The sequence below is a fragment of the Apteryx mantelli genome, chromosome 17 (genome assembly GCF_036417845.1).
Source record: "Apteryx mantelli isolate bAptMan1 chromosome 17, bAptMan1.hap1, whole genome shotgun sequence".
Lineage (NCBI taxonomy): Eukaryota > Metazoa > Chordata > Aves > Apterygiformes > Apterygidae > Apteryx > Apteryx mantelli.
The window spans coordinates 8,523,835-8,547,194 of record NC_089994.1 but is presented as its reverse complement, the minus strand read 5'-3'; the positions used below and the strand labels follow the sequence as shown (position 1 = coordinate 8,547,194).

Below are 23,360 nucleotides of genomic sequence, written 5' to 3'. Positions count from 1 at the left end.
CACGTCTGAGGGACACTGCAACGCAGCTAGTGGAGCTACTCCAGCTGCAACAGCGCCTGAGGGCCAAGGGCCAGGCTGCCCTGGCACCGGGGCCTCCCGCCCCGCCGGCGCCTCAGGGCCGGGTTCCCCGCGGGCCGTTGGGGCCGTTGGGGCCGCTGGGGCCGTTGGGCCGCCCCGCCCGCGGCCTGAGCCGTCTCCTTGGCAACGCGGGCGCCCTCCCTCACACCTGCAGCCCCGCCCCGCCCCGCCTGGCCCCGCCCCTCCGACGTCGCCCCGTCTCCTCCCTTTGCCTCCAGCTCTCCGATTGGCTGCGTTCGGAGCCGCCGTTCGGCCAGTGAACGGCCGCTTTGTTGACGTGCCGGGCTCCGGGGCCTCGGGCGGAGGTTGCCGTGGAGACGGCAGGTGAGGCGGCGTCTCCGCGGCCGTTGTGGGCCGCGGCCGCCTCTCGCCTCCGGAGCCGTCACGGGAGCCCGGCGGCGGCCTGCGGGCCCGGCGCGGCGGCATCGCGGGGTGGCGGCGGCGCCGAGGAGGAGCTGCCCGCGCCGGGTGGGCGGGGAACGGCGCTGCGAGGTGAGTGTCCCGGCGGTGGGGCCCTGCGCGGCGGCCTGAGCTCGGCCCTGCCCTGCCCTGCCCGGCGCTGCGGGGCCCCGCCTGCCGCCTCCCGCAGCGCTGCCGGCCGGGCCTCGGCTGCGGCCGCCGGCCCTGGAGAGCCGCTGTCGGGGCGGCCGTGGGCTGCCCCCTCCCCCGTGTGACCCCGGGACCGCAGCCGGGCTGCAACCGCGCGCTGTGTCCCCGCTGCCGCCGGCGGAGAGTTACTGCCATTCGGTAAAAACGGCCTTCGCTAAAATGCGGCACAGCTGGGTTTTGTGAAGGCAAAAGAACAGTGAAAATAAGTGGTTTTTAAGCAAGTATGTGTTTGTGGTGTATGGATCCCAAGCATAGTAACAACAACAACAAAAAGTCATGAAAGCCCAAGTTGCTCCCTCTGTTTCTGGCTGTGAATTTGAGAATCGCACGATTTATAAGCTTTGAATTACTAGGGAACACAAACTAGCATTCTAAATTTATACTGAAGTTTTAAACTTCTAAGGTAAAAAAAGAGAGATGACTTTTAAGGTGAAAGGCTTTAACGAGCACTGTTGCCTTTTGATGATGTGCTCACCTGTAAAAGCCTCAGATTAACAGTTAAGACTCTTGTAACTGAAGTATTACAAAGCAGTTTGCAATACTTTATTAAAGAGTCATTATTTTTGCCCACCTAAATGACACAGCTGTGTTGCTATAAAAGTGCTTATAGTGACATAGTTTATTCCCAGATGTTATTACACTAATGTAACTCTGCCCATAGTTAGGATTGCAACCACATACAGTGCTTTGGTTTAACAAAACAGAACAAACCAACCCCCCCACCTGTCTGACATACCACGATAAAAGCTGTACGGAAGCTACATCTGTGCCCTGTTGTTCAGCAGACTTAGGCTGTTCTGTTTGGCTTTGCTCTCCTGACTTGTGACCATCAGAGAGAAGAGTTGCTAAATATTTGTTACAAACTTTCTGCTTAAACAAAAAGAATTAAAATTGTTGTTTCCTTATAGTTTCATTGGCAATCTAGTAACATAAGTAAACTCTGTTTGTAATTTTTTCTCTCCCACTGATTTCCTGTGCGACCTTGAAGGAGATTACCTAGGTTCAGCAGAAGACTTGAGCACGTTTCTGAATACAGGCATATATGTAAGCGAACTTAGAAACACTATTAAATATCTGATTGAATTGGGATTTTTCAGCCTTATTTATCTAGATGTCATAAACATCTGAACTTTCTGTCAAAACTTGGGGCATTCATTATTTCTGAGAAAAGATACCATTAATGTCTTTGCATATATTTTTTCCATGTGTAAAATGAACTGGGATATCTTGTCTTGAAAGAGTTTTGAAGTTTCATTAATGTTTCTTAAGTGACTTAAAGAGAAAAATGCTATACTGTTTTGCAGTTGTCTGTCTGAGTTAGATGCAAGCGAAGTAAATGGTGCATGAGCAAGCAAAATGTGAGCGTTGCCAAATGAATGAAATTCATGTAAAAGCCTTATTTTCTCTACATGTAGAAGTAATTGTGATGATGTATGAAATAATTCTGCTTATAGTTCAAAACTCCCACTACTTCCTGCTGTGGTTAAATCTGGAATTATCTTTCTATTAATACAGTTTCTAATATTAAAGACTGTTTTTAGCCTGCTTTGCATGTGTCCTTTTTTTGTTTCAGTTGATGGAAAGATTTTATCATGCAGCAGCGAAGCTTTTCAAAACTGCACAGAACCCTTTCGTTTTTATTGCCTTTACTGACATCACACTTCAAGCGGTTAATAACATACAAATTGCAGGTTTAATTAAGAGGAAAAATGACTAACAGATTATGTAAAAGTTGAATTTCTTTTGCATTCGTCTGCTAGATTTAAGTGCATATGCAGTACCTACAGCTTGCTTTTGCAACAGAGGTGGCAGGTGGTCTGTGGAAGTTGATCCACCTACTTGGAGAAAGACACGTTAAAAGTGTGTTATTGCTATAAACAGTGGTCTGTTCTAGCAGGGACAGCATTAGCAAAAACACTTTAAATCACAAGAGTCCCCAGCTGTATGTTAAGCAATGAGTTGACCAGCTGTTAGGGCGTGCTGTAAAGTCTATCTGACACAAATAGACTTTTCCTGTTCTGTAAATACCAGTAAGTATCATGAGTTCTAGACCTGAGACAGCACTGTTTTTGTTTTGTTTTTGTGCTGTAGATACAGATGCAGGAAATCTTCCGTAATCTTTTCAAGTAATTGAAGATAAAGGCTGTAATAATTTATACTTGTAAAATGCCAGTGTTTTCAAGCAACTTTATTGTTTGGGGGTTTTGTCAGTGAAGTGATTCATGTTGTAACATGGTTAGTGTAATGTATGGTCATTAAATATTCTACTTTAACTGATTAACAGTATAGCTGTAATGACATTGCAAAGATTTCCACTCCCCACCCCCACCAGGGCTAGAGTCTTGAAAGCTGTACTGAAGGGGAGGACCATTAAATTGGTCGTTGATAAAGTTGCCCAGATTGTCTTTTACTTTTGAATGCTTTCTTTATGAACAGAATAAATATGCTAATCTCGTTTGTTTTTCAGCTCTGTTTGTATTTAGCGTTTCCTCCCGCTCCTGGAGAGCGACAGCATAAATGTCTCTGAAAATGGTAAGGGGATATTCCAGCTCAAGGTTTTTATGAGATGTTTTGGTAGAAAGAAAATCAGAAAATTTCTCCTACCCCAGGACTAAGAATAAATTGATGTAGTAAGAACATTGGAGCATTTTGGAGTTATTGTAGGTATTGGTAAATTGAGGAATTTGAGGAATCCCGCTGTAGCACATATGTCCATTCTAGGGAAGCTATTGCTTGAAAGATGCTTGAAATTTTAAGTTTGGTTTATCAGCTGATTTTTGGATTAAAAAAAATAGTTTTGACATATTATCATTTGCAATTAGTGATGCCTAAATTCATTGCTGTTCTTGTAACTTTATGTGGTATTAGAGATCTCACAATATTGCCCATTTGCCAAGTAAAATAAAAAATAAAAATAATATTTGCAAGAGAAACTGGGACACATGTAGATTTACTGTTTCTTGTCATGTCTTGATTATTGTTCTAGATTCGAATTGCAGCGCTGAATGCAAGCTCCACAATTGAGGATGACTTTGAAGATAACTTCAAAAGTCATAAGACACAGACGAAGGAAGCTCAAGTAAGTGAACTCACAATTTTCTTATTGGACATATCTGATGGGAATTCTGTCCTCTCCTGTAATCTCTAGTTGCAGGCATTTATTTATTCTTATTTTCTTTTTAAGAAAGGTGTGTTAATATCTCTTGAAGTTTGCCTTTAGCAAGCTAAAACTTCACTGAAATGGGCTGTGTTGGGTCAGTAAGGTTACTTCTCTGCTATGCTAATAAAAACTTATACCATACTACAGTACTTCCAGTATAAATGAGAGGGAGCTGGTGTGTGGGACTTGGATCTTCAGTCCATTCTGTGGTCTGTCAGGTACCAGTTTTGCTAACGTTGAGGGCGCGTTATAGACCTGCAATATTACCACTGCACCGCAGAGTGTTTCAGCTGCTGGATAGGCTGTAGAATGAGGCGGATGTTCCCTATGTTCTTTATTTATCATGTGCTCCTCCATTTTTGGTGTAGGTATCCATAATGCTGAATAGATGCAGATAGGGTTTAGGTTTTTCTTTTCCCTTTTTTAAATTTAAATAATCTTCTTTTGTGCCTAAGATTTGGATCTTAGATGTTATTTTGAATTTAAGATGCTCTATGGCTAGTTCTGAACTATGCTCAACATGTTCAACCAGCTGGCTGCTACCATCTTGGCTGCCAGGTTGGTCACAAAGGCAGATGAAGACTGAACTTCCATTTTGGTGAGCGTATTAATGGGGTTTGTCTCCTTGTTCACCTGCCAGGCTCCATAAAACTCACAGAAGCAAGATATCTTTGAGAACTCTGTGCCTTTGTCAAATTTAACTTAAACTTAATACAGAGTTCCAAAACTCTCTGGAGTGGGACTGATATATAGCAGAGGGCACTACTATTTTTCCAGAAGCCCATCTGAAAACCCATGAAATAAATGCAAAAATGATCCAATCTTGTTTAAAAGTGCAAAACCACTGTCATTCATAATAAATGTAAGTATGTTGTTATATTTAATAAAATCACCATACAGAATAGGTTCTGATGTTTTAAACCACAGGAAGCAGAAGCTTTTGCTTTGTACCACAAAGCTTTGGACCTCCAGAAACATGACCGTTTTGAAGAGTCTGCTAAAGCTTATCATGAGCTTCTTGAGATTCGTCTTCTGCGAGAGGTCAGTGAAATTTAGAGAATGAAAATAAAAAGAAACTGTTTTTATATTTTGTATTATTTCATTTCTTATATTGACGGGTTATTTGGCAGGTTATTTGCTGCCTTTTTTTTTTTGTTTTTCATCCTCCAAACTAGTCTAATTCCTAATGCCCAGGTTGTGTTTTTTTTATAATTTCTAGGCAGTTCTTTCTGGTGATGAGAAAGAAGGGCTGAAACATCCAGGCTTGATGTTAAAATATTCTACTTATAAAAACCTAGCACAGCTGGCAGCACAACGGGATGACTTGGAGACAGCCATGGAGTTTTATTTGGAGGTACAGTACAGTTGAAATAAAATAGTGGCGCCTCAGTGTTTACAAAAACTTGCCAAAATACAGATGTACGCCGTTCAGCATACTTCATGTTTGTGTGAATTCTCAGTACTTTTAGACATTATGTGTCATAACTTGTCCACCATTCAGTCCCCATACCAATACTGTTCCTGTTGAGAAATGAAGCAGTGATAATCCTTGTAGACAAGCAGATATGCATGTTTGAAATGCAAATAATGTTGTGTTTGTTATGCCTTCTAGGCTGTAATGCTAGACTCTACTGATGTCAACCTGTGGTATAAAACTGGCCGTGTAGCAATAAAACTAGTCCGCCTGCCTCTGGCTCGTCACGCTTTTGAAGAAGGTCTCAGGTGTAATCCTGATCACTGGCCTTGTCTAGATAACCTTATCACAATCTTGTACACGCTTAGTGACTATACGAGTAAGTATAGTTTTGTTTTGTTTGTTGTTGTTTTTTTTTAGAAACTTCTTAAGAGATGTGTAACTTCATGTATCAATAAAAAATGTAAAACAATGCAGTTGTACAGGAAAAAGTATATTTTGAGCAAACATACAGTACATTAGGATATGGTGGGGATTTTTACTTTGTGATAAAGTATGATGATATATAATCAGTTCTGGTTACCCTAAAAACAAATGCAGTGTATGTTGTTTACCGAGAGCTATGAGTGGAACTGCATTTTGATGCTGTATCTCTCTGCTTTTGATTTGAAAATGTCTTTTTCACCAAAAAACAAAACAAAACCACCTAACTTGCATATTTGTAAGTTCATCAGAGCAAGTCACAAATGGTGAATAAAAGGAAGGAGAAAGGGAATTGAAAACTGTCAGACTTCTGTGTTCAGCCAGGGGTCAAATGGGTGAATTTCACCAAAGGATATGCTGCTGTCATGGAAAATGCTTGAAATGGACTACAAAGCATATTGTCATAAATAAATGAAATCTGAAGTAAAGGTATTTGAATTTTTACTCGGAAATCTGTCAGCTGTTAGATCTTTGATGACTTGTATGACTCTGACCTGATCCTAAGCCCTCCAAAATCATTAGAAAGTTTTGTCTTTTTTCTTAGAGCTTTTGGACCTGGTCTTATATGGCCAGAACCAGTCAACAGATGGAGCATTTCAGTTCATCAAACAAAAATATCACTCCACTGTTTACAAAGTAACTTTACAATGTAACTTAGCTTTTGCTACAGAACTGCTGCAAGATTGCTGGAGTTGTATGTCAGTCTGGAAGCTGCAGGAACTGGGAACTCTTGAATTCATTATTCAACAGAATAGTGACGGCTTCTCTTCCTTTTCTGTTATTACTATTGGTCTGTGGAAATAACATGTTTAGCTGGAATTTAGTGGTGTATATAAAGCCCCCAAAGGGGAGCTTTTGAATGAGCCAAAATGGCAGATTGACCGTTACATTTTTATTTCTCTGTCAGCGTGCTTGTACTTTATCTGCAAAGCTCTGGAAAAAGATTGTCTATACAGCAAAGGACTAGTTCTGAAGGAGAAGATCTTTGAGGAGCAGCCTTGCCTCCGGAAAGATTCCCTAAGGATGTTCCTCAAATGGTGAATCCTGTAGTCTATACAGCATTTGGAGTGAAAATTTGGGGTGTGGGTTTGTTCTGAGAAACTGGTGAGATGTAATTCTTTAAGTTAAAACGATATCTTGCTGACCTGTCTGCTAAATAAAAAAAGCAATGTAAGTTACTGCTGCTACTGGCAGAATGTTCTGCAGTCATTACTTTGGGGGAGGTGGAAAGGGAAGAAAAAAATCCATTTGCTGCTACTCACTTATTTTCATACCTAGATCTTTTTTAATCCCTGTTACTTTGTTTCATTTTATTTATGTATTTGCAGCTGATATCTGCAGCATTCACATCCTCATCTGTTCCGTTAGAGGAGTTTTCTTTCCTAATTCAAAAAAACTTTACCACTTTTCCAAGGCGTTACAAATCTGGGACTTAACACAACTTTCTCATATCAGTATGATATCAAAGAGCCCTGCCCATTTTTAGTGACAAATGAGTACAGTCATAAGACTTTATAAATTTCATCAGCATCCAAGATGCAGAAATTCTTGGAGTTAATTAAACTTTCAGATTACTAATAATTCTGAAAACTATTTTTCAATATTATGTTTGAGATTTTATTTCCTTATTTTTATTATGATGTGTAAAACTTTTAGTAAAAGTTTGGTGTCGTACAGCTCTGTAAGGAAGACTGTCTCTTTCTGTGGAGATTTTGTAGTATGAATGAGTAAAAAGAAAGTGGGAGTAAAAATAGAGGCCCATAAAATTTACAGGAAGTGTCCAAGTTAACTGACAGTTCTGCAGCAGAGCAGCTTCTGATATCTAATGTGTTGCTCTGCTAATCAGCAGAACTCAAGAAATAAGTTTGGGTTTTAATTATAGTTCATTCTCACTGGATATAGTAATCACTGCATGTGCAGGTAACATCAGTACTCTGTATAAACTGGATGTGGGTAAAAAAGTGGATTATTTGTAACTTCCAAAAATTCATTCCTAGACTTGGAATACACAAGATAATTTTCAACCCCCAATTTTATTTGCGATGAAGTGAAATTGCTCAAAATAGCACCTTGGAATGAAAGGAATTTTTCAGCCATATATAAATTTTTTGCTGAACCAAAAATTTCTGAGCCATCACTGTTCATGAAATAAAACATCTTGCTTTCCTTTCATTCCTCGGTATTTGAAAAACAAGAGAGGAGAGTCTCCTTTTACCTTTTAATTTTTAAGGGAAGAAAGATTTCTGATGAGGAGCACTTCTATATGCTTGCTATAAAGCTTGTAAAATAATGTCCTTTGAATGCTTGTTCCAACGCTGTTTATTTTTGCTACATTGTAGGAAAATCTCAAATGAATATCTCCAGTTTCAAAATGACTTAATTTGTCTTCATTTCTTATTATTTCTTAGTGACATGTCTATTCATAACGTAAACGTGAGTGCAGCTGAAACGGGAAGAATCCTAGATGAAGCACTGGAGCTACGTAAGAAGAGACAGGCTTTGCTCGTGCGAGACAGAGAACCAGACCTCAAACTTGTCCAGCCAATTCCCTTTTTGACGTAGGTCTTCCTATTTTCTTTTTGCAGATGTTTTTTCTGAAATCACTCAGGCTGACAACTGTGGTGCACTTCAAATTTCTTCAGAAAGTCTTTTTCCTGGAGAGAAAAAAAAAAAGCAAACAGTATTTTCATATTTTATCAGTCTGTAGGCTGTTTTCTTCTGCTTATGCTTTTAATGTAAATCCCCTATCTATCAATTTTAACCTTTGAATTAAAACTGCAGTTGGATGTAAGAAAAATCTTAATTAAGAATGATTTGGCAGCCATTCCAGCCACATTATTGGAATTTTCCTATATTGCTAATTTGTACATGCACTTCAAAGTAAGTTTTGCTTTTTTAAAATGTTCTTACCATATGGATAATGGAAACTTGGAAACAAATTATAGTTCTTCATTTGCAGCAAGATATATTAAAATCATTAAATACCTCTTTATTAAGATATAAAGGCCTTGATTTTTATTGCACATATTTGCCTTGAGTATTAATGTGTTCTGCAAGCAGGTCCTATTGAAGAAAAGTTGCTTCTAATTGTAGATAAGATTGAGATGTTTTGTTGATTAAATACAGGACCTGAATGGTTCTCTTGTCACTACTTTTTTTTTTTTCTGGTATGCAGTAGTTGCTGAGGAAATTATTGTACAGATTTTGTTGTTGTTGTTAGAGATATTTTTTGAGATTAGGCACATCCCTGTCTCATGCTTCCTTCCTATTGCAATCGATTCACCTGTTTCGTCTGAAAACTTTGTGTTGCCACTTTTTATTCCTGCTTTTTAAGTGGTATATTCTAGAAAGGGAGCTGCTAAGAATCTCTGTTCCAGGCCTGACGTTGTCAATGATCCATGACAGATTACTGAAAGATACTCTTCAGCTTCTCAAGTTGCGGGACAGATTTTGACTGTCAGATGTGTATTCCTCTCTCATTGATAAGCTACACTTTCTAACTGTAAGCTGTTGGAGAAAAATAATACCGAATGCTCTCAGGTTTGTAAATGTAATATAAAAAATAATATGACAAAAATTAATGAAATCATGATGTCATTATGTTCTCATGTGCAGGTGGAAGTGTTTAGGAGAAACTTTACTTGCCATGTATCACCACCTCACAACATGCGACCCTCCTCGACCTAGTCTCGGAAAGAGAATTGATCTCTCAGAATACCGAGACCCAGTTCAACATTTGATTCTTTCTCCTACCTCTACTCCTGTCAGTGTTATTCAGCCAACTCCTGTCACCACTAATCCAGTGGTGACAATTCCAGATCCTGTATTAACTTACACTCCAGTGACACCCAATTTTCCAAGTCACAGTCAGAATTTATTGGAACCAGGAGCTACTGTAGGTGAGCAAGGTACTTAGTCTGAGATTCTTATATCTGGATATAAAAAGCGCTACAGAATGTATTGGGAAATGCTGTCTTTAAACTACTTCCTGGTAGATTCTGAATCTTTTCAATGGACGTATAACACGTGGTAGAAGAAGGACAGTTGAGCTCTGTAAAGCTAAGCTGTCTGTTAACCATTGACATTAGAAAAGTGAAAGCCACTTGCACTGCCTGAAAAATCATTGGTTAATAACTAAGTCATAGGACCAGTATTCAGCACAGTGGACTTACTATCCTGTCTAATGGATTTGGGAGTCAGGGGATTATTTATTTATGTGTGTGTGGTGGGGGGTGTTGGTTTCTTTTTTTCTTTATTTTTTTATTTTTTTATTTTTTTTTCTTGTTCCCCCGGTGCAAGGGTATTTAACAGCTTCTGGCTTTGTGCTGTTGACTCATGCTTGAGTTTTCCCATCTTTAAGATTAGAAGAATCGTGTCTCCTTTTCAGCAGTGATTTATTTCAATTTTGTTAAGAATCCTGAGCTTCTTAGAGTGAAGGAGCTGTTATAAGAAAAAAAGGTTATCCACTTTTTGTTTGACCTGTGAATATCTTTTTTTATTCTTTTATTAGGTGATGTATCTGCAGGTGATAAATCCAAGAAAGGGGTGAAGCGAAGGAGAATTACGGAAGAAAGTGGTGAAACAGCAAAAAGGAGATCTGCTAGAGTCCGGAATACCAAGTGTAAAAAAGAGGAGAAAGTTGACTTTCAAGAGCTGTTGGTGAAATTCCTTCCTTCCAGGTACAGTACAGCAATGTTTGCCTTTCGTTATGGGAGTATCAAGAGCTATTTAGAAGAAGCTCTTCAAAGTTTTGGTTGACTGATGCACCTCAACCTTAAAAACACTAGACCCACATTTATTTTGGAAGGAAATGTGATGCGATGTCTTCTCATAAATTTATTTAAATTGTTTTCAGTGAAAATTATTAAAAATAATTTAAAAATAAGAAAGCTTTTTTTAATATGAAACTGAATTAGAAGGCAATGCAGATATCAGATTGGATGAGATTCACGGACAAAGTAATCCTGGTTTGGAGTCAAGGAACAGTATTTCAATCAATTAAAATGAAAAATAAGTGATATTCATGAATTCTAAGAGGGCTCTAATAATGAAGTAGTCTCTTTGTTTATAGTTCTTAGCTAAACAATTTGACCAGAATCAATTCGTTCTTTATCAATAACATGATAGTGAAATCAAATTATTATTTAAAGCACTATCTCAGGAGTCATATATAAAGCTTTCTTATATTTCAAGTTTTATGTTGCTTTTCTGCTGCACTTTTGCATATTTATCCTCTCCTTGCTGTATGCAGACTTTAACAGGACACTGGCAATGGGAATGTACTTAAAAAACTGCACAAGACAAATTTCTCAGGTATTCAGAACACTACTGAAGAAAGAGAGAAGCTTTTCATTTACAGGAATTAAAGTTTACCTGAGGTTTCCTCCTTTCAGGGGCCTGTCTTTGCTTATTACAAAGTCAAACTTTGTATTATCAAGCAAAAAGGTGAAATAGAAGGGAACATAACCTGCTCACAAGACTGAACAGCAAAAAAAGAAAAAATATTATTATAAGAACAGTGAGCTTACAAACTTGTTAACTCTTAGATACTTATAGAGCAGGAACTGAAGATGCAGACAAGCAGCTGGACAGAAATGTTCTTGCTCTCACAGGTCATCTTGCCTATTGGTCTCTTTCTAATTTGAACAGGTTGGTTGTTGATGATGCAAATGATCCCCAAGATGTTCAGTATGGGAATTTTGGAATATCAGTCTTCTGTCAAGTGCTTTGTCAATTTAAAGAAAAGCGAGACTGCTTGGTTTTATCATAAATTGAATTTAATGTTCTGTTTTGCAGTGGCTCCTACTAAAGTTTGTGGACAAATTGGGTTAAGTCGGGCTACTTTATCTGATTGAACTCACATTAAGTTATTAAGTAAAAATCCTTGTTAATGCTTTGTAAAACACTGATTATTTTTATCCTATACAGATAGCAAGTCCATGATTCCATGCAAAATATATATTAAAAAAAAAGAAAAAATCATTCTATCTGACATCAATTCCAAAAAAGCAAGAGTGTCTTATGGTCAAAAGATTGTGAAATGATATTTAACTGTTTTTGTTTTGTTTTGCACATTTTTGACATGCAAATTGAAATAAATTTGACATGCAGATTAAAACCTGTCTTCCTTTTGCATTGTGTATTGGGTTTCAGGATTATTTAAAAAGAGAGAAAGAAAAGCTAGCCTATGTTGCTTAAAAAAAAAAAAGAGTTATGTTGCTATCTGAAATAACAGTCCTGTTTGTTTATTTCAAAACTTAATAATTCCAAGCATTGAAAGCAGGCATGTCACTTTCTAATGTTTATTTATAGAGCCTTAAGGTTCTGTAGCATTGCTTTCTGTGTTTATTTGCTTTTAGGGATCTTGGTCTTGAATCTTTCTTGCCCTGGCAAAACTTAGAGACTAGATTTAAACCTCTGGATGTGCTTCAGTTACTGTACTTTCACTGTTAAAATATGCACAACATGCCACATTTAGGTTTCACTCACTATTGAAAAAAAGAATGAGGATTTTATCGGTACTATTTTTTGCTCCCCTTTCACCCAGATTGAGGAAATTAGATCCAGAGGAGGAGGAGGACCCTTTCAATAACTATGAGGTGCAGTCAGAGATCAAAGAAGAGAATTTCCAGCATGTTGGACCACATAGAATGTCATTTGATTCTACTACATTTATGGAATCTGGTAGGGATTTCATTATAAATCCCCTTTTTCTGTTGGTTCTTCCCTCTTGTATGCTTTATTTTCTGCATCTTCCTGCCTTATGGCCAGAAGATACAAAAGAATGTATTATTCTAAAAGCTGTCATTTCATGGTGCGGAAATATTTCAGTTGGTAACAGAATTTTTGAGTTGTCATGGGCTGCTTAACTATTGCGTGTAAGAGCTGTATTGCATGTGTGTTCCCATTTGAACGTATTAGAATGCAGTAACTTAACGCAGCAGATATGCAGCATAGAAAAACTGCTTGCCTTTCTGCAAGACAGGTGTATAAAACACTGTTGAAACTAACTTGATTCAAGTCATGTTCTGTCTTGACCTTAAACATGTATGACTTTGTATTGATCTGCTTTCTAGAAAAACAAGATGTTCATGAATTTCTGCTGGATAACCTGAACAATGGTGGGATGTTGGAGCTGATGATGAGATATCTAAAAGTAATCAGCCAAAAGTTCCTGGTAAAGTGGCCTCCTGGCTTGTCTGAGGTGGTTCTTAGTATCTATAACAGCTGGCGAAAGCACAGTAGTAGTCTTCCCAATCCATTACTGAGGGACTCAAGTAATCAACATATAAAGGTAACAAAGTACTCTTCCTTTTACTACTTTTATTTCTTTAACTATATTACTCTGTGTGGGTGGAAACTACCTAATGAAATCTCCGAATTGGATTCAGGCTTTCCTTAGCTCTGTCTGGGGTGCTGCGTGTTCTAGCTCCTGCATTTTTCATAAATTTTGGTATACTGCTGCTCACATAACTGTTACTGAACTCATGAACATACCTTGGTGATACTTTACTGTAGTTAAGTATATCCATAATATGTATGTATAAGCACATATACATAATATTTATATTATATACTTAAATGTATTTTACTCCTTTACTGTGTTGCTGCTCTTTCTTTTCTTCCATTCCCTCCCTCCCTCTGCTTTCGAAATGGCAAAAATTTTCTTTTGTTATCAGGTGAGTGGAAAAGCTGCCACATTGGTTTTTTTTTTGGGGGGGGGGAGGGGGTTGTCTGTTTTTAATATACGTCATAGTGCTGATTGTAGGTCAACACTTCTGCTCAAAATAGAGAAAATAATTTTATTTTTTAAAATAACCTGCAATTTACAGTAAAAAAAAAAAAAAGCAAAACCCTTTTATTACTTTTTTGCATCTATATATTTCACAAATGCAAATAGAAAAGCTGTTAAGTTTATTAATTTAATGTTGAACATAGGCTTACTGGCGCAAGATAATTAAAGCATAAAATCAGTATTGATGCTTCTTGTCCACTGAGTATACCTTCTTCATATGCCTATGTTTAGGACATCAGCAACATGTGTTAGTTTGGAAAGTTTGTTTTTTGTCCTTAGGATCACTGCAATTCCAAATAAATTTTATTTTCTATCCAAAATGTTTCTACTTCTTTGCAAATGAAAAATGAATTTTGAAAACTATATGCAATGACTTAGGTTTAAAAAAAAAAAAGTATTGCTGTGTGGGAAATGTTTAACACTTTATATATCCTGTTTGTGCTTTCTGTTTATATTTCCATATATACCTACATTTGTAAATATACTTATTTGTGTTAAAATATCAGATATTTCCTTGGTTCTCATTATGACTGCATAACTTCTTGGTTGTATGTGAAATTTAAAACACCAAGACTTTCCAGTTATTACATAAAAAATCAGTATTCTCATTCTTGCCTCTTCTTGTTAATCCTTGAATTTATTTTAAACTGGATCTGTAAAATATCTTGATTGTAATGAATTTGGGTTTTTAAGTCTATAAAGGGGTATTCTGGTAATGTGTACTATGGACATTTGAACCTTTTCATGAGCACCTGCTTTTTCCAGATGGACCTCTAGCCCTTGTTCCTATGAATGTAATCAGAAAATAGTATATTATTCACTGCACAAAACTGCTTCATTGAGATCAGTAGTAACAGTTTTTTAATATGCTCCTGAACTTTATCCAGCAAGTGTTAGTTAGCTGATAAAACTAGAATACATATTCAGTCTCATGGAGATAAATACTGAAAAAAAATTATTGGATCTAGACTTCTTACTTTTGAAATGTCAGTGGTTCTACCATATATTCTAGAAACATGCTTCTAGCATGATTTAACGTTTTAATATAGTTGAATAATATACTGATATTGAGAGTACCTTTGGAAATTTAGCTAGAACTAAAGTTCATACGTTTTTCCTGCAGGGTCATTCGTATGACCCAGTGACACTTTTACTTCATTAGAATTTAGGAATATAGTCCAAGCTTATAAATCATATCTATACTTCTACTTTTGTAGTTAAGAAAATAAATATGGCATGAAGATAATACTACACTGTAAAAACTATCTTACAATAAATTTGCAGAATATATTAGAATAGGAGAACCAATGCTTCTTAGCCCTACAGTATGGTGCAATCTGTGTTCTTTTGTCAGCAGTTAATGGCTGTGTTTGGTAAAAAAAAAAAGTTCATAAACTTGTTTCCATCTTCCCTGCATACAATATCTGTTTAACGATACTCACAGTAGGCATGACTAGCAGGAATGCTCACTTGATGAAAAATATTTCTTCATGTGGGTAAGGTGTGCCCACGTTTAAAAGATTCTAATGGCCACCCCCATGTCACCTTTCTCCAGTGGCTATTTCCCGTGGGGAGAACGGGATGTGCTCTGCAGTCAGCCTTGCAGTTGCGTTTCTCTGGCCCAATGAGAGTTCTTTAGGGTAGCCTTAAAGAATATTTCAACCAAAATATTTCAACTGAATAATATTTCAACCTGATACAATAATGAGGATGTCACTTTTTTCCAAGATCAGGCATTGCTTTGCTGACTGCATACTTTTATGGGATTTTTCCTGAGATCTTTCATTGCTCCTTCTAAGTGTTGTTTGGTGTTGTACTTGTTGCTTTTAAAATGCTATTATACACCTTTCTTTAGAAAGAGATAAAGATAGCTACAGCTTATAAATAGAAATCACAAGATGACAATTTGAAAGGTTTACTTTCAAGTAAATTGCAAATTCAGTTTAAATTTTTTCTTCTTTGTTTCTGTAGACTCTTTCTTGATATCTTCATGCCTTTTTTTTTTTTTCCCCAGGATATGATGTTGATGAGTCTTTCTTGCATGGAATTGCAATTAGATCAGTGGCTACTGACCAAAGGGAAGAGCTCTACAGGTGAGAATCATGTATTTCTTGCATCAGATTCTAAAAATATTCTAGGTAAACGAAGAGATTTTTTTTTCCTAGGAATTCATTAGGTTTCAGAGCTGTCTTTTCTTAAAATAGAGATCTGAAAAGATATTCATCATTGGTCTACGAATATTTGCATTAAAAGTAGATCAGTACTTTTGAAATAGTGGTATGTGGGACTCTTCGTGGGATGCTAGTAACTTTATGATAAAGCATAATTCATTGATTTGCAGTTTCTCCACGAAATTGCCCTGCTGCTTCTGTGAACGGAAGGTTTGGTCCTGACTTCCCAGGAACTCATTTCTTGGGAGACCTATTGCAATTGTCATTTGCATCCTCGCAGCGAGATCTATTTGAGGAAGGCTGGATGGAATTTGTGACTCGGGTGTATTGGCTGAAAGCTCGCTTTCTAGCACTACAGGTTGGTTTTACTTTTGAATTTAACAAATAAAATTTTTCCTAGCAGTTAAAACTAATGTTGTTCAGAGACACGCTACAAGAGTCTCAGCTCCTTTAAAAGTAAGGATAAAATCAATTTAGAACATACCGGTTTCATCTTACTTCTTGATATAATCAGTCATTCTTAAGAGTAGAGGTGGGAATGAAGTAGGAATTTTCATACACTAAGCTAATATTCAGATATGTGTAATACATAAGTCTGTGCTTAAAGTAGCCACTGTTCAGCTTACAGAAATATATTTGGACCAAAGTTATTTGGAGTAGTAGTGTGTAGCTGCAGAACATGAATTCACCTTCAAATTGAATTTTGGGACCTGGAATAGTGGATACTATAATAAAGTTCCATACAGTCCAAAGTGTAGCTTCCAACTGAAGTAAACTTTATGTTAATTACTGCCCACTTCCTCAGTGCCTCGTGATTCTTCTTTTGGAGATCAATTTTCTAAGCAGAGGGTTTTAAACCTATCACTAAAGTAAGCGCTTGAAAGAAATGTTCTTTGATCTCAGATAAGCACTGCTTTCTCAGGACATCAAAGAATTTATTTACGTATCAAATATATTTATATTAGTCTTCAACTAATAATGTGAGTTGAGTTTCATATACGTGAACTGACTGGTTCCTTCTCAGTTTTTACACCTCAAGATTCCTTTCTAACAAACTTATTTGAGGAAAAATGAGTTTCTGTAGGGCTACTGCCCTCTCTTCTTTACTCATAGTGAGTTATACTTTTGCCTCTGCAGCTTGCATTCCTCTCCTGGCCATTTAGCTTTAGTATTTACTTCAGCTGGACAGAGCAATTAAAGTGATCAGTTCACTGAATATAAGAATGTTTATTGACTCATTGTTTTGATTTCTAAATATGGAAGAGTCACTTCTACTGTTTTGCTCTTCCATGTTTTTAAAGAGAGGGGATTTTGGTCAATCTGAATGAATCTTTCAGATGTATGAGGTTCAAAATCTATTTCTCTGATTTGTTTCAGCTATTACAAAAGTCATTGCTAAGATATACTGCTAAGTTTCTTATTGGAGACTGTTGTTTGGATTGGTTATATCTGGGAGGATACTAGGTGCATTAATCACCCTGGCCTTGCCTGCATTGAATTTAAACATTTCCTAGATGCTTTGGAAAACCTTGCTGCAGACAGTACTCTTCAGATTGTCTTTTCCTGTACTGTTTCTGTAGGGTGACATGGAACAGGCACTTGAAAATTATGATATTTGTACTGAAATGCTACAGAGCTCCACTGCAATGCAAGCCAAAGCTGGCAATGAATGCAGCATCGTAATCCGGTTACCTAATCTACATGTTGATTCTGTTGTTTCTTTAGAGGAGGTAAGAATGAATTTGTAGGTGTATTCTTCCCATTCCACCCCACCCAGTTTCAAAGGTCATCAATGTAATAGCTCTTTTGTGATGGAAATTTACCGTGTTTGTCTTAAAATTTTTCTAAGAGTAAAAGGACAGCTTCATAGTTAAATGAGGCCATTGTCTCATTTTCAGAAAGCTGCTTTTTGGATCTCTTGGTCCTGTACAACTTAAGGTTGCTTTTATGCAAAATGAAAAGCATTTTTATTAGAGCTGCTGCATGTGGAACAGTAGATTATTAGACTAATGTTTTATTTTCAAGCTGTTCTTAAACTTATATTTCACCATTTCTTAAATGAGCTCTTCAGCAGTCAGGTTTTTCTACATTAAAATTTGCATATACTTTTAAAGAAAGGAATGTCCATCTTCCATTCTTCTACTGCTGTTACTGGGGAGGAAATCCAACACAGGTGATGCCATCTTCATTTTGAAGTCCTTCCGATACATTTTCTTGCAGTATAAAAATGCGTGATATGGGTGCAGGGTGGGGGAGGGGAATCGAGTTTAAAGTTGTTACAACACTGTAGTCATATATAATAACTAAAATGTAATAATTAAAAATCTGTGGGAGGGGTTAAATGTTACATAGTAGGTGATTTTCTTCCTAGTTTATATTCCTGGCTGTAGCTATAGAGTTCAAATACCTTTACAGCTAAACTGCTAGGAGAAATGTCAGTAGTCAAATGCATGTGAAAGTAAAAAGAATGTTTGATTGTGCCATCTCTGATATTTACAGATTGATAAGAACTTGAAGTCTCTGGAGAGATGCCAGTCTTTGGAAGAGATCCAGCGACTGTATGAGTCAGGGGATTATAACGCAGTGGTGCATCTGCTTCGACCGACATTATGCTTTAATGGTTATGGCAGAGCTAAACATCTGGAATTTGTAACATCCATACCAGAGAGACCAGCACAGCTGCTTCTCCTGCAGGTTTGCTTTGTTTCTTAAAAATGCATTTTGAGTAAGGGATTAAGATTTGCAGCTGTCTTGTTCCTAAAAACAGGATGAAAGGATTTGGAGAGTAGGTGTTAATGGGTAATGAGTCTTATTTACAAAACAAAACATGGAATCAAAGCTGTAAATGATCCAAACAGTGTAGCTTTATTGATGTCAATATAACTAGTGTGTGTGTGTGTGTGTGTGTGTATGTATATATATAAAATGGCATCAATATAACTTATCAATATAGTCAACATAACTATTTTACTAACTGAGAATGTTGCTAAGGTATAAGATGCCTGAGGCCTATGTGAAATTGCCAGAAAGATCATAATTTCTGATAAACTTGAATCTTTTGTAGAAGCATCTTATGGATGGATTTGCACTATCTGTGTCTGCTATGATACTTCCTGCTTTTGCTGCTCTCAACTATGTGATGATTCACAAGTATTCTTTACCTGAAACTTGAAAGCTAGCTAGCTCTCAAAGGATTATTTTGATGTATGCTATCTGTCCTGCGTGAATGGCAAACTGTTGATAGCTGCATCCCATATAATTGCTATAGATTATTCATCTATATAAGTGCCACCATGAAAATCAGTGTACAAAGGAACTCAGCTGTAGGAACAGTTGAGTCTGTCAGGTTCCTAGTCTTTTCTTGTGACATTTTTCTGTGATGCTATTTTAACTGGACTGAGCCAAATCCTATAGCCTTCAGGCCATCTCATTGACCCAAACTTGTCAAAGAAGAATAAGCAGGAGGATGTTGCTGTAATGCTGACCTTCTACTTGCTGCTTTGGTATTTGTGAAGTAATAAAATGGTAGTACAAGATTATAATGACTCAAACCCTGTTTCTGTAGGGCCTCTATTCAACGGCATATGGTTAGAATTTTAGACCTACAGCCATCTCTTTACTGAATTTTTTTTTCTTGCTTCTCTCTTTTTCCAGCAGAAAAATACGTTGATTTTCTGAAATGTACATCCTGCTTGTATATTTACCATCCAACATCCATGCTCCTCCTACCTTTTATTGTCCTTTTTTTGTGTGATATTTAAAGGTGTTCGGTTATCGTTTCATTAAAGTAACCACATCAACGTTGTATAGTGCATTTCTTTCCTCTTTTGTGCATTCATGGTTTGAAATAAACCCTTCTTCCTTATAGTAGATTTTTTTTCATATGTACCTTCCCTAGGACTCCCTGCTCAAACTGCAGGATTACAAACAATGCTTTGAATGCTCAGAAGTTGCTTTGAATGAAGCAATTCAGCAGATGATTAACATGACAGCAGCCCCTGCTAAAGAGGAGTGGGTTGCTACAGTGACACAACTGCTCACCGGAATAGATAGTTCGTTGTCGTCAGACAACAGCATCCTGAAGGAATCTTCTGTAACACCAAGCCTTGTTCGACTGACAAACAACCTCATTCAGGTAACCTGTTCACCTGCACTCGAGTTGCTGTCTAAATTCCCACCCGCCTTCAGGGACTGTTTTGTATTAGTTTTTTGGGGGGAGGGGAACAGATGTTACCTTCACAATCTCAGTTTTCATTTCAGTATGTTAGAAACATACTGACCACCTGCTCTAGAACCACTAACAGTAGCTAGCTTCAAACACCGAGCTTGCAGAGAATAGTAATAAGACAAGCCAAGGAGCAAGGCTGGTTTCTTATGCTCTGTTTGTAACGGTGATGATGCAAGGATTGATTTAGTGGGCTAGGTGCAATTTGTAAATTATGGCACTGATCTTGACTATCTGTGCCTTGGACTAGGAAAAAAAAGGATCCTGGGCATCTTAGGCATGCGACAGAGTTGCTTCTAAGTGCTGGTCCAGCTAAGTGTGGTTCAAGTCAAAATTGACAGGGTGATGAGGAGAGGGTGGGGGGGGAAAGTCGTGTGATGACTGTTTCTAGTGTTACATTTACAAATAACATTTAGCCTTTTAGAGACGCTACTTTCAAAACTTTTAAAACTACTGAGTGAGAATTTCTCAGTCAGTGTAAAATAAATGGCAGGCTCTTAATTCTGTTCTTTAAGAAGCTTGACTAGTTTATGTCAAAATGTCAAAAGGTGCATTTCTTTGATACTGGCCAAGTGGCCCATGTTCTGTTTTTTGTTAAGATTTATTCAATTGTGTCTTTTGTATGTTAATGATTCTGGTTGGTCTTTACCAGTTCTGATAAGGCTTTCATCTTGTCTTATTTATTTTTGAGCTCTTAACTTTTCCTTGCCATGTTATAGATAAATCTCTTATAAAGTAATAATGCCTTCTAACACTAAGAAATTCTTCTGTGCCTTTGCTCACTTGGAATTGTTTGAATGTGATATTAGCAGAGAGATACCTAGTTGGAAATGACAATGTAAGAGAAATGTCTGTGTAGGGAAAATGGTCTTCTACCCTCCCCTCTCCCACTTGATCTTATTGTAGGACTTTTGCACCCAGTCATTGTGAGAAGCTGAGACTCAACTTTGGATTATTTCCTTGGAGTAGAATGCATTACCAGTTTGTTGTTTGGAAAGGATTTATACGTGACTCTAATACTATCATTTTGTATGTGTAATGTCTGTTTCTTTACTAGATCATAGACTGCAGCATGGCAGTCCAGGAAGAACCCAAAGAACCATACGTCTCCTCAGTGCTTCCATGGATTATCCTGCACAGGATCATCCAGCACGAGGAAGATGAGTTTCGATCCCTTTGCTGCCAGCAGCAGCAGAACCAAGAGGAAGAAGGTAATTTAATTGTTCACATTTACATTTTGTTTAAGCTTTGTTCCTCACCATCTACCTCTGGAATATGAGTGGGAAAATTCTTCTGTTTATCTTTTTATCTTATTGGATGAAGGGAGTAGAGGGGTGTACAAACATCACATTCTTACCATGGAGGAAACTCATTCTAAGAAAAGTCTTTTTTGCTAAATAAAGCAGCGGCTACTTGGATTTAACTTGGTTTCTGTGCTACTTAAATATTTACCAACAACTTTCTTTCAGTGAGTCCTGATACCCCTATGCTGCCTTCTTCTCTCATGCTACTGAACACTGCTCATGAATATTTGGGAAGAAGATCCTGGTGTTGCAACTCAGATGGAGCTCTTCTCAAGTTTTATGTAAGTATGAGTATCGTAGAATAATTTAGGTTGGAAAGGACCTCAGGAAGTCATTTGGCCAACCCACATCTCAAAGCAGGGCCAACTTCAAAGTTGTTTATTACCTTGCTAATGTCTGCATGTTAAAAATATGCTTTTTAATCTACTTTCTTCCTTCTTCCAGCCAAGCACACAAATATTTTGGTCAATTTAATTTGATTAATGAGAGCTTGTTATTCCACACTCTTATCCATCACTATCCATTCTAAACAGGCCTTTTTGTAAAGACAGGAGATGCCCTTGGATAACAAACTTTATAGTATAATAACTTCTTAAATGGGAACTAGTAGAAGATCTACCTTGCCTTTAAACAGTAAAGCACTGGAAAAGCATCAGTGCTTTTTCTGAGTACTTAAGAAAAATATGGCCTTTTATCAGCCAGCGATCAAATCAGGCAACTGAAATTTTATCATGAGTCTTGTGATGTTTAACCTCAAAAGGTTACTCCTAAAAAGGCTACTCTACTCCTTAAAATTGAATAGGGATAAGGTTTGTTAAGGTTGTTAAACTTAAGAAATTTTTATTATCAGCCTTCATACAGCTGACTTGTAATATGATTAAATTATCATTGTATATTCTTCTCTGTGGTAACGTCAAAGATTTTGTTTTCTTTTTATAATGAATATGTAAAACTGCTTGCAGCTTGGGGACAGGACTTGACCTGTGAGTGGGAATACCTGAATACAGAATCTATATCCAGTTTTGTCTCCTTCTGCTGTGTCTGGCTGGTCAGCAAGACCCCGCCCTCTTTGCAGAAACAGCTTGTTTTGATTTAAATTCCAAATTTTATTTTATATATTCAGATAACACTTTACTCGGTAACAACGCTAATTCTCAGCTGTCCTCTAAGGTCTTGTTTTTTCTTTGAGGAAGGTAAACACTCACCCCGATCCTACTAGCTGGAGAGAGAGAGGGAGCATGAACATTGTCAGGAAAAATAAGAAACAGAACAAAAGATCCATTTTTCCTGCTTGCTTCTCAAATGTCGTGGTGGAAGGTGAGGTGCCTGTGTGCATGGAGCATGCTTCCCGCTCCAGTCTTCCAGCAGTGACGACTGCTATCCCCTGAGCAGGAAATGAGCTAGGCAGGAAGGAAATGGCGAACTTTGGGCAAAAGACATGCGCCATGTCAGCGGTGCAGTCTAGCGGGTGCTCACGTCAGTCATGCAGACAGGAGGAAGGCAGGTGGGCTTAACAGAGCTTGCTCCAGGAGGGGGTAGCCCTGATTGCCCTCAAGGAGTGTAATGCCAGAAAGTAATCAAACCATAGCACAGAGAACGAGCAAGTTAATTCCTCAGAAATGGATGCCAAGTATTGTGTGTGGAAGAATGCCGTTAAAGTGATTGTCGGTTTTGTTGTCACAGTGCTTTCTCCTGAGAGGCCAGTTTTCTCATATGTACCATGCTATACCTTCCTCAGAGTTTGAATGTTTGATAAGGGTTTTGCAGTTAAGAGAATTTAACGCTCATAATCGATGACATTAAAAACTAAATTCTACTCACTTATGCACAGATGAGACAGACATGACAGGACAGTGCAAACTCTTGTTTCTTCCTGTGTCCTGTTAATCAGTCTCAATTATGTTCAGGTCTACTTTTCTTTTTTCCCTAGTCCAATGATGGAAAGATAAAGAGGATTTGAAGTAACGACTGAGGAGGAAAGGGAATAGAAATACTTAGTGCAATATAACCAGTCTAGATATTTCCTGTTAAACAATGCTGAGTTCATAATGAATTTATTATAATGAATAGAACTTTTGAAGATATGCAATATTAAGAAGCTGCTGAAGATAACAATCTTGT

The 23,360-nt window shown here is 37.7% G+C and overlaps 1 protein-coding gene across 3 annotated transcripts in view; it reads left to right on the top strand.

The window, feature by feature from the left end:
- The first annotated feature begins 442 nt into the window (after nucleotides 1-442).
- Nucleotides 443-23,360, top strand: part of CABIN1 (calcineurin binding protein 1) — a 129,491-nt gene continuing 106,573 nt past the window's right edge. For 2 of the 3 annotated variants that reach the window (XM_067307302.1, XM_067307301.1), the window contains exons 1-20: nucleotides 443-570; nucleotides 1,676-1,731; nucleotides 3,155-3,219; nucleotides 3,674-3,766; nucleotides 4,775-4,888; nucleotides 5,067-5,201; nucleotides 5,460-5,640; nucleotides 6,652-6,781; nucleotides 8,153-8,302; nucleotides 9,360-9,652; nucleotides 10,255-10,423; nucleotides 12,292-12,428; nucleotides 12,821-13,038; nucleotides 15,554-15,632; nucleotides 15,881-16,068; nucleotides 17,291-17,440; nucleotides 18,210-18,404; nucleotides 19,609-19,845; nucleotides 20,993-21,146; nucleotides 21,405-21,520. In XM_067307302.1, the coding sequence (XP_067163403.1) occupies nucleotides 3,205-3,219; nucleotides 3,674-3,766; nucleotides 4,775-4,888; nucleotides 5,067-5,201; nucleotides 5,460-5,640; nucleotides 6,652-6,781; nucleotides 8,153-8,302; nucleotides 9,360-9,652; nucleotides 10,255-10,423; nucleotides 12,292-12,428; nucleotides 12,821-13,038; nucleotides 15,554-15,632; nucleotides 15,881-16,068; nucleotides 17,291-17,440; nucleotides 18,210-18,404; nucleotides 19,609-19,845; nucleotides 20,993-21,146; nucleotides 21,405-21,520 (2,754 nt within the window). In that variant the 5' untranslated portion in view covers nucleotides 443-570; nucleotides 1,676-1,731; nucleotides 3,155-3,204. The remainder of the gene's footprint in view (nucleotides 571-1,675; nucleotides 1,732-3,154; nucleotides 3,220-3,673; nucleotides 3,767-4,774; nucleotides 4,889-5,066; nucleotides 5,202-5,459; nucleotides 5,641-6,651; nucleotides 6,782-8,152; nucleotides 8,303-9,359; nucleotides 9,653-10,254; nucleotides 10,424-12,291; nucleotides 12,429-12,820; nucleotides 13,039-15,553; nucleotides 15,633-15,880; nucleotides 16,069-17,290; nucleotides 17,441-18,209; nucleotides 18,405-19,608; nucleotides 19,846-20,992; nucleotides 21,147-21,404; nucleotides 21,521-23,360) is intronic. The other variant, XM_067307303.1, reaches the window with a different exon arrangement.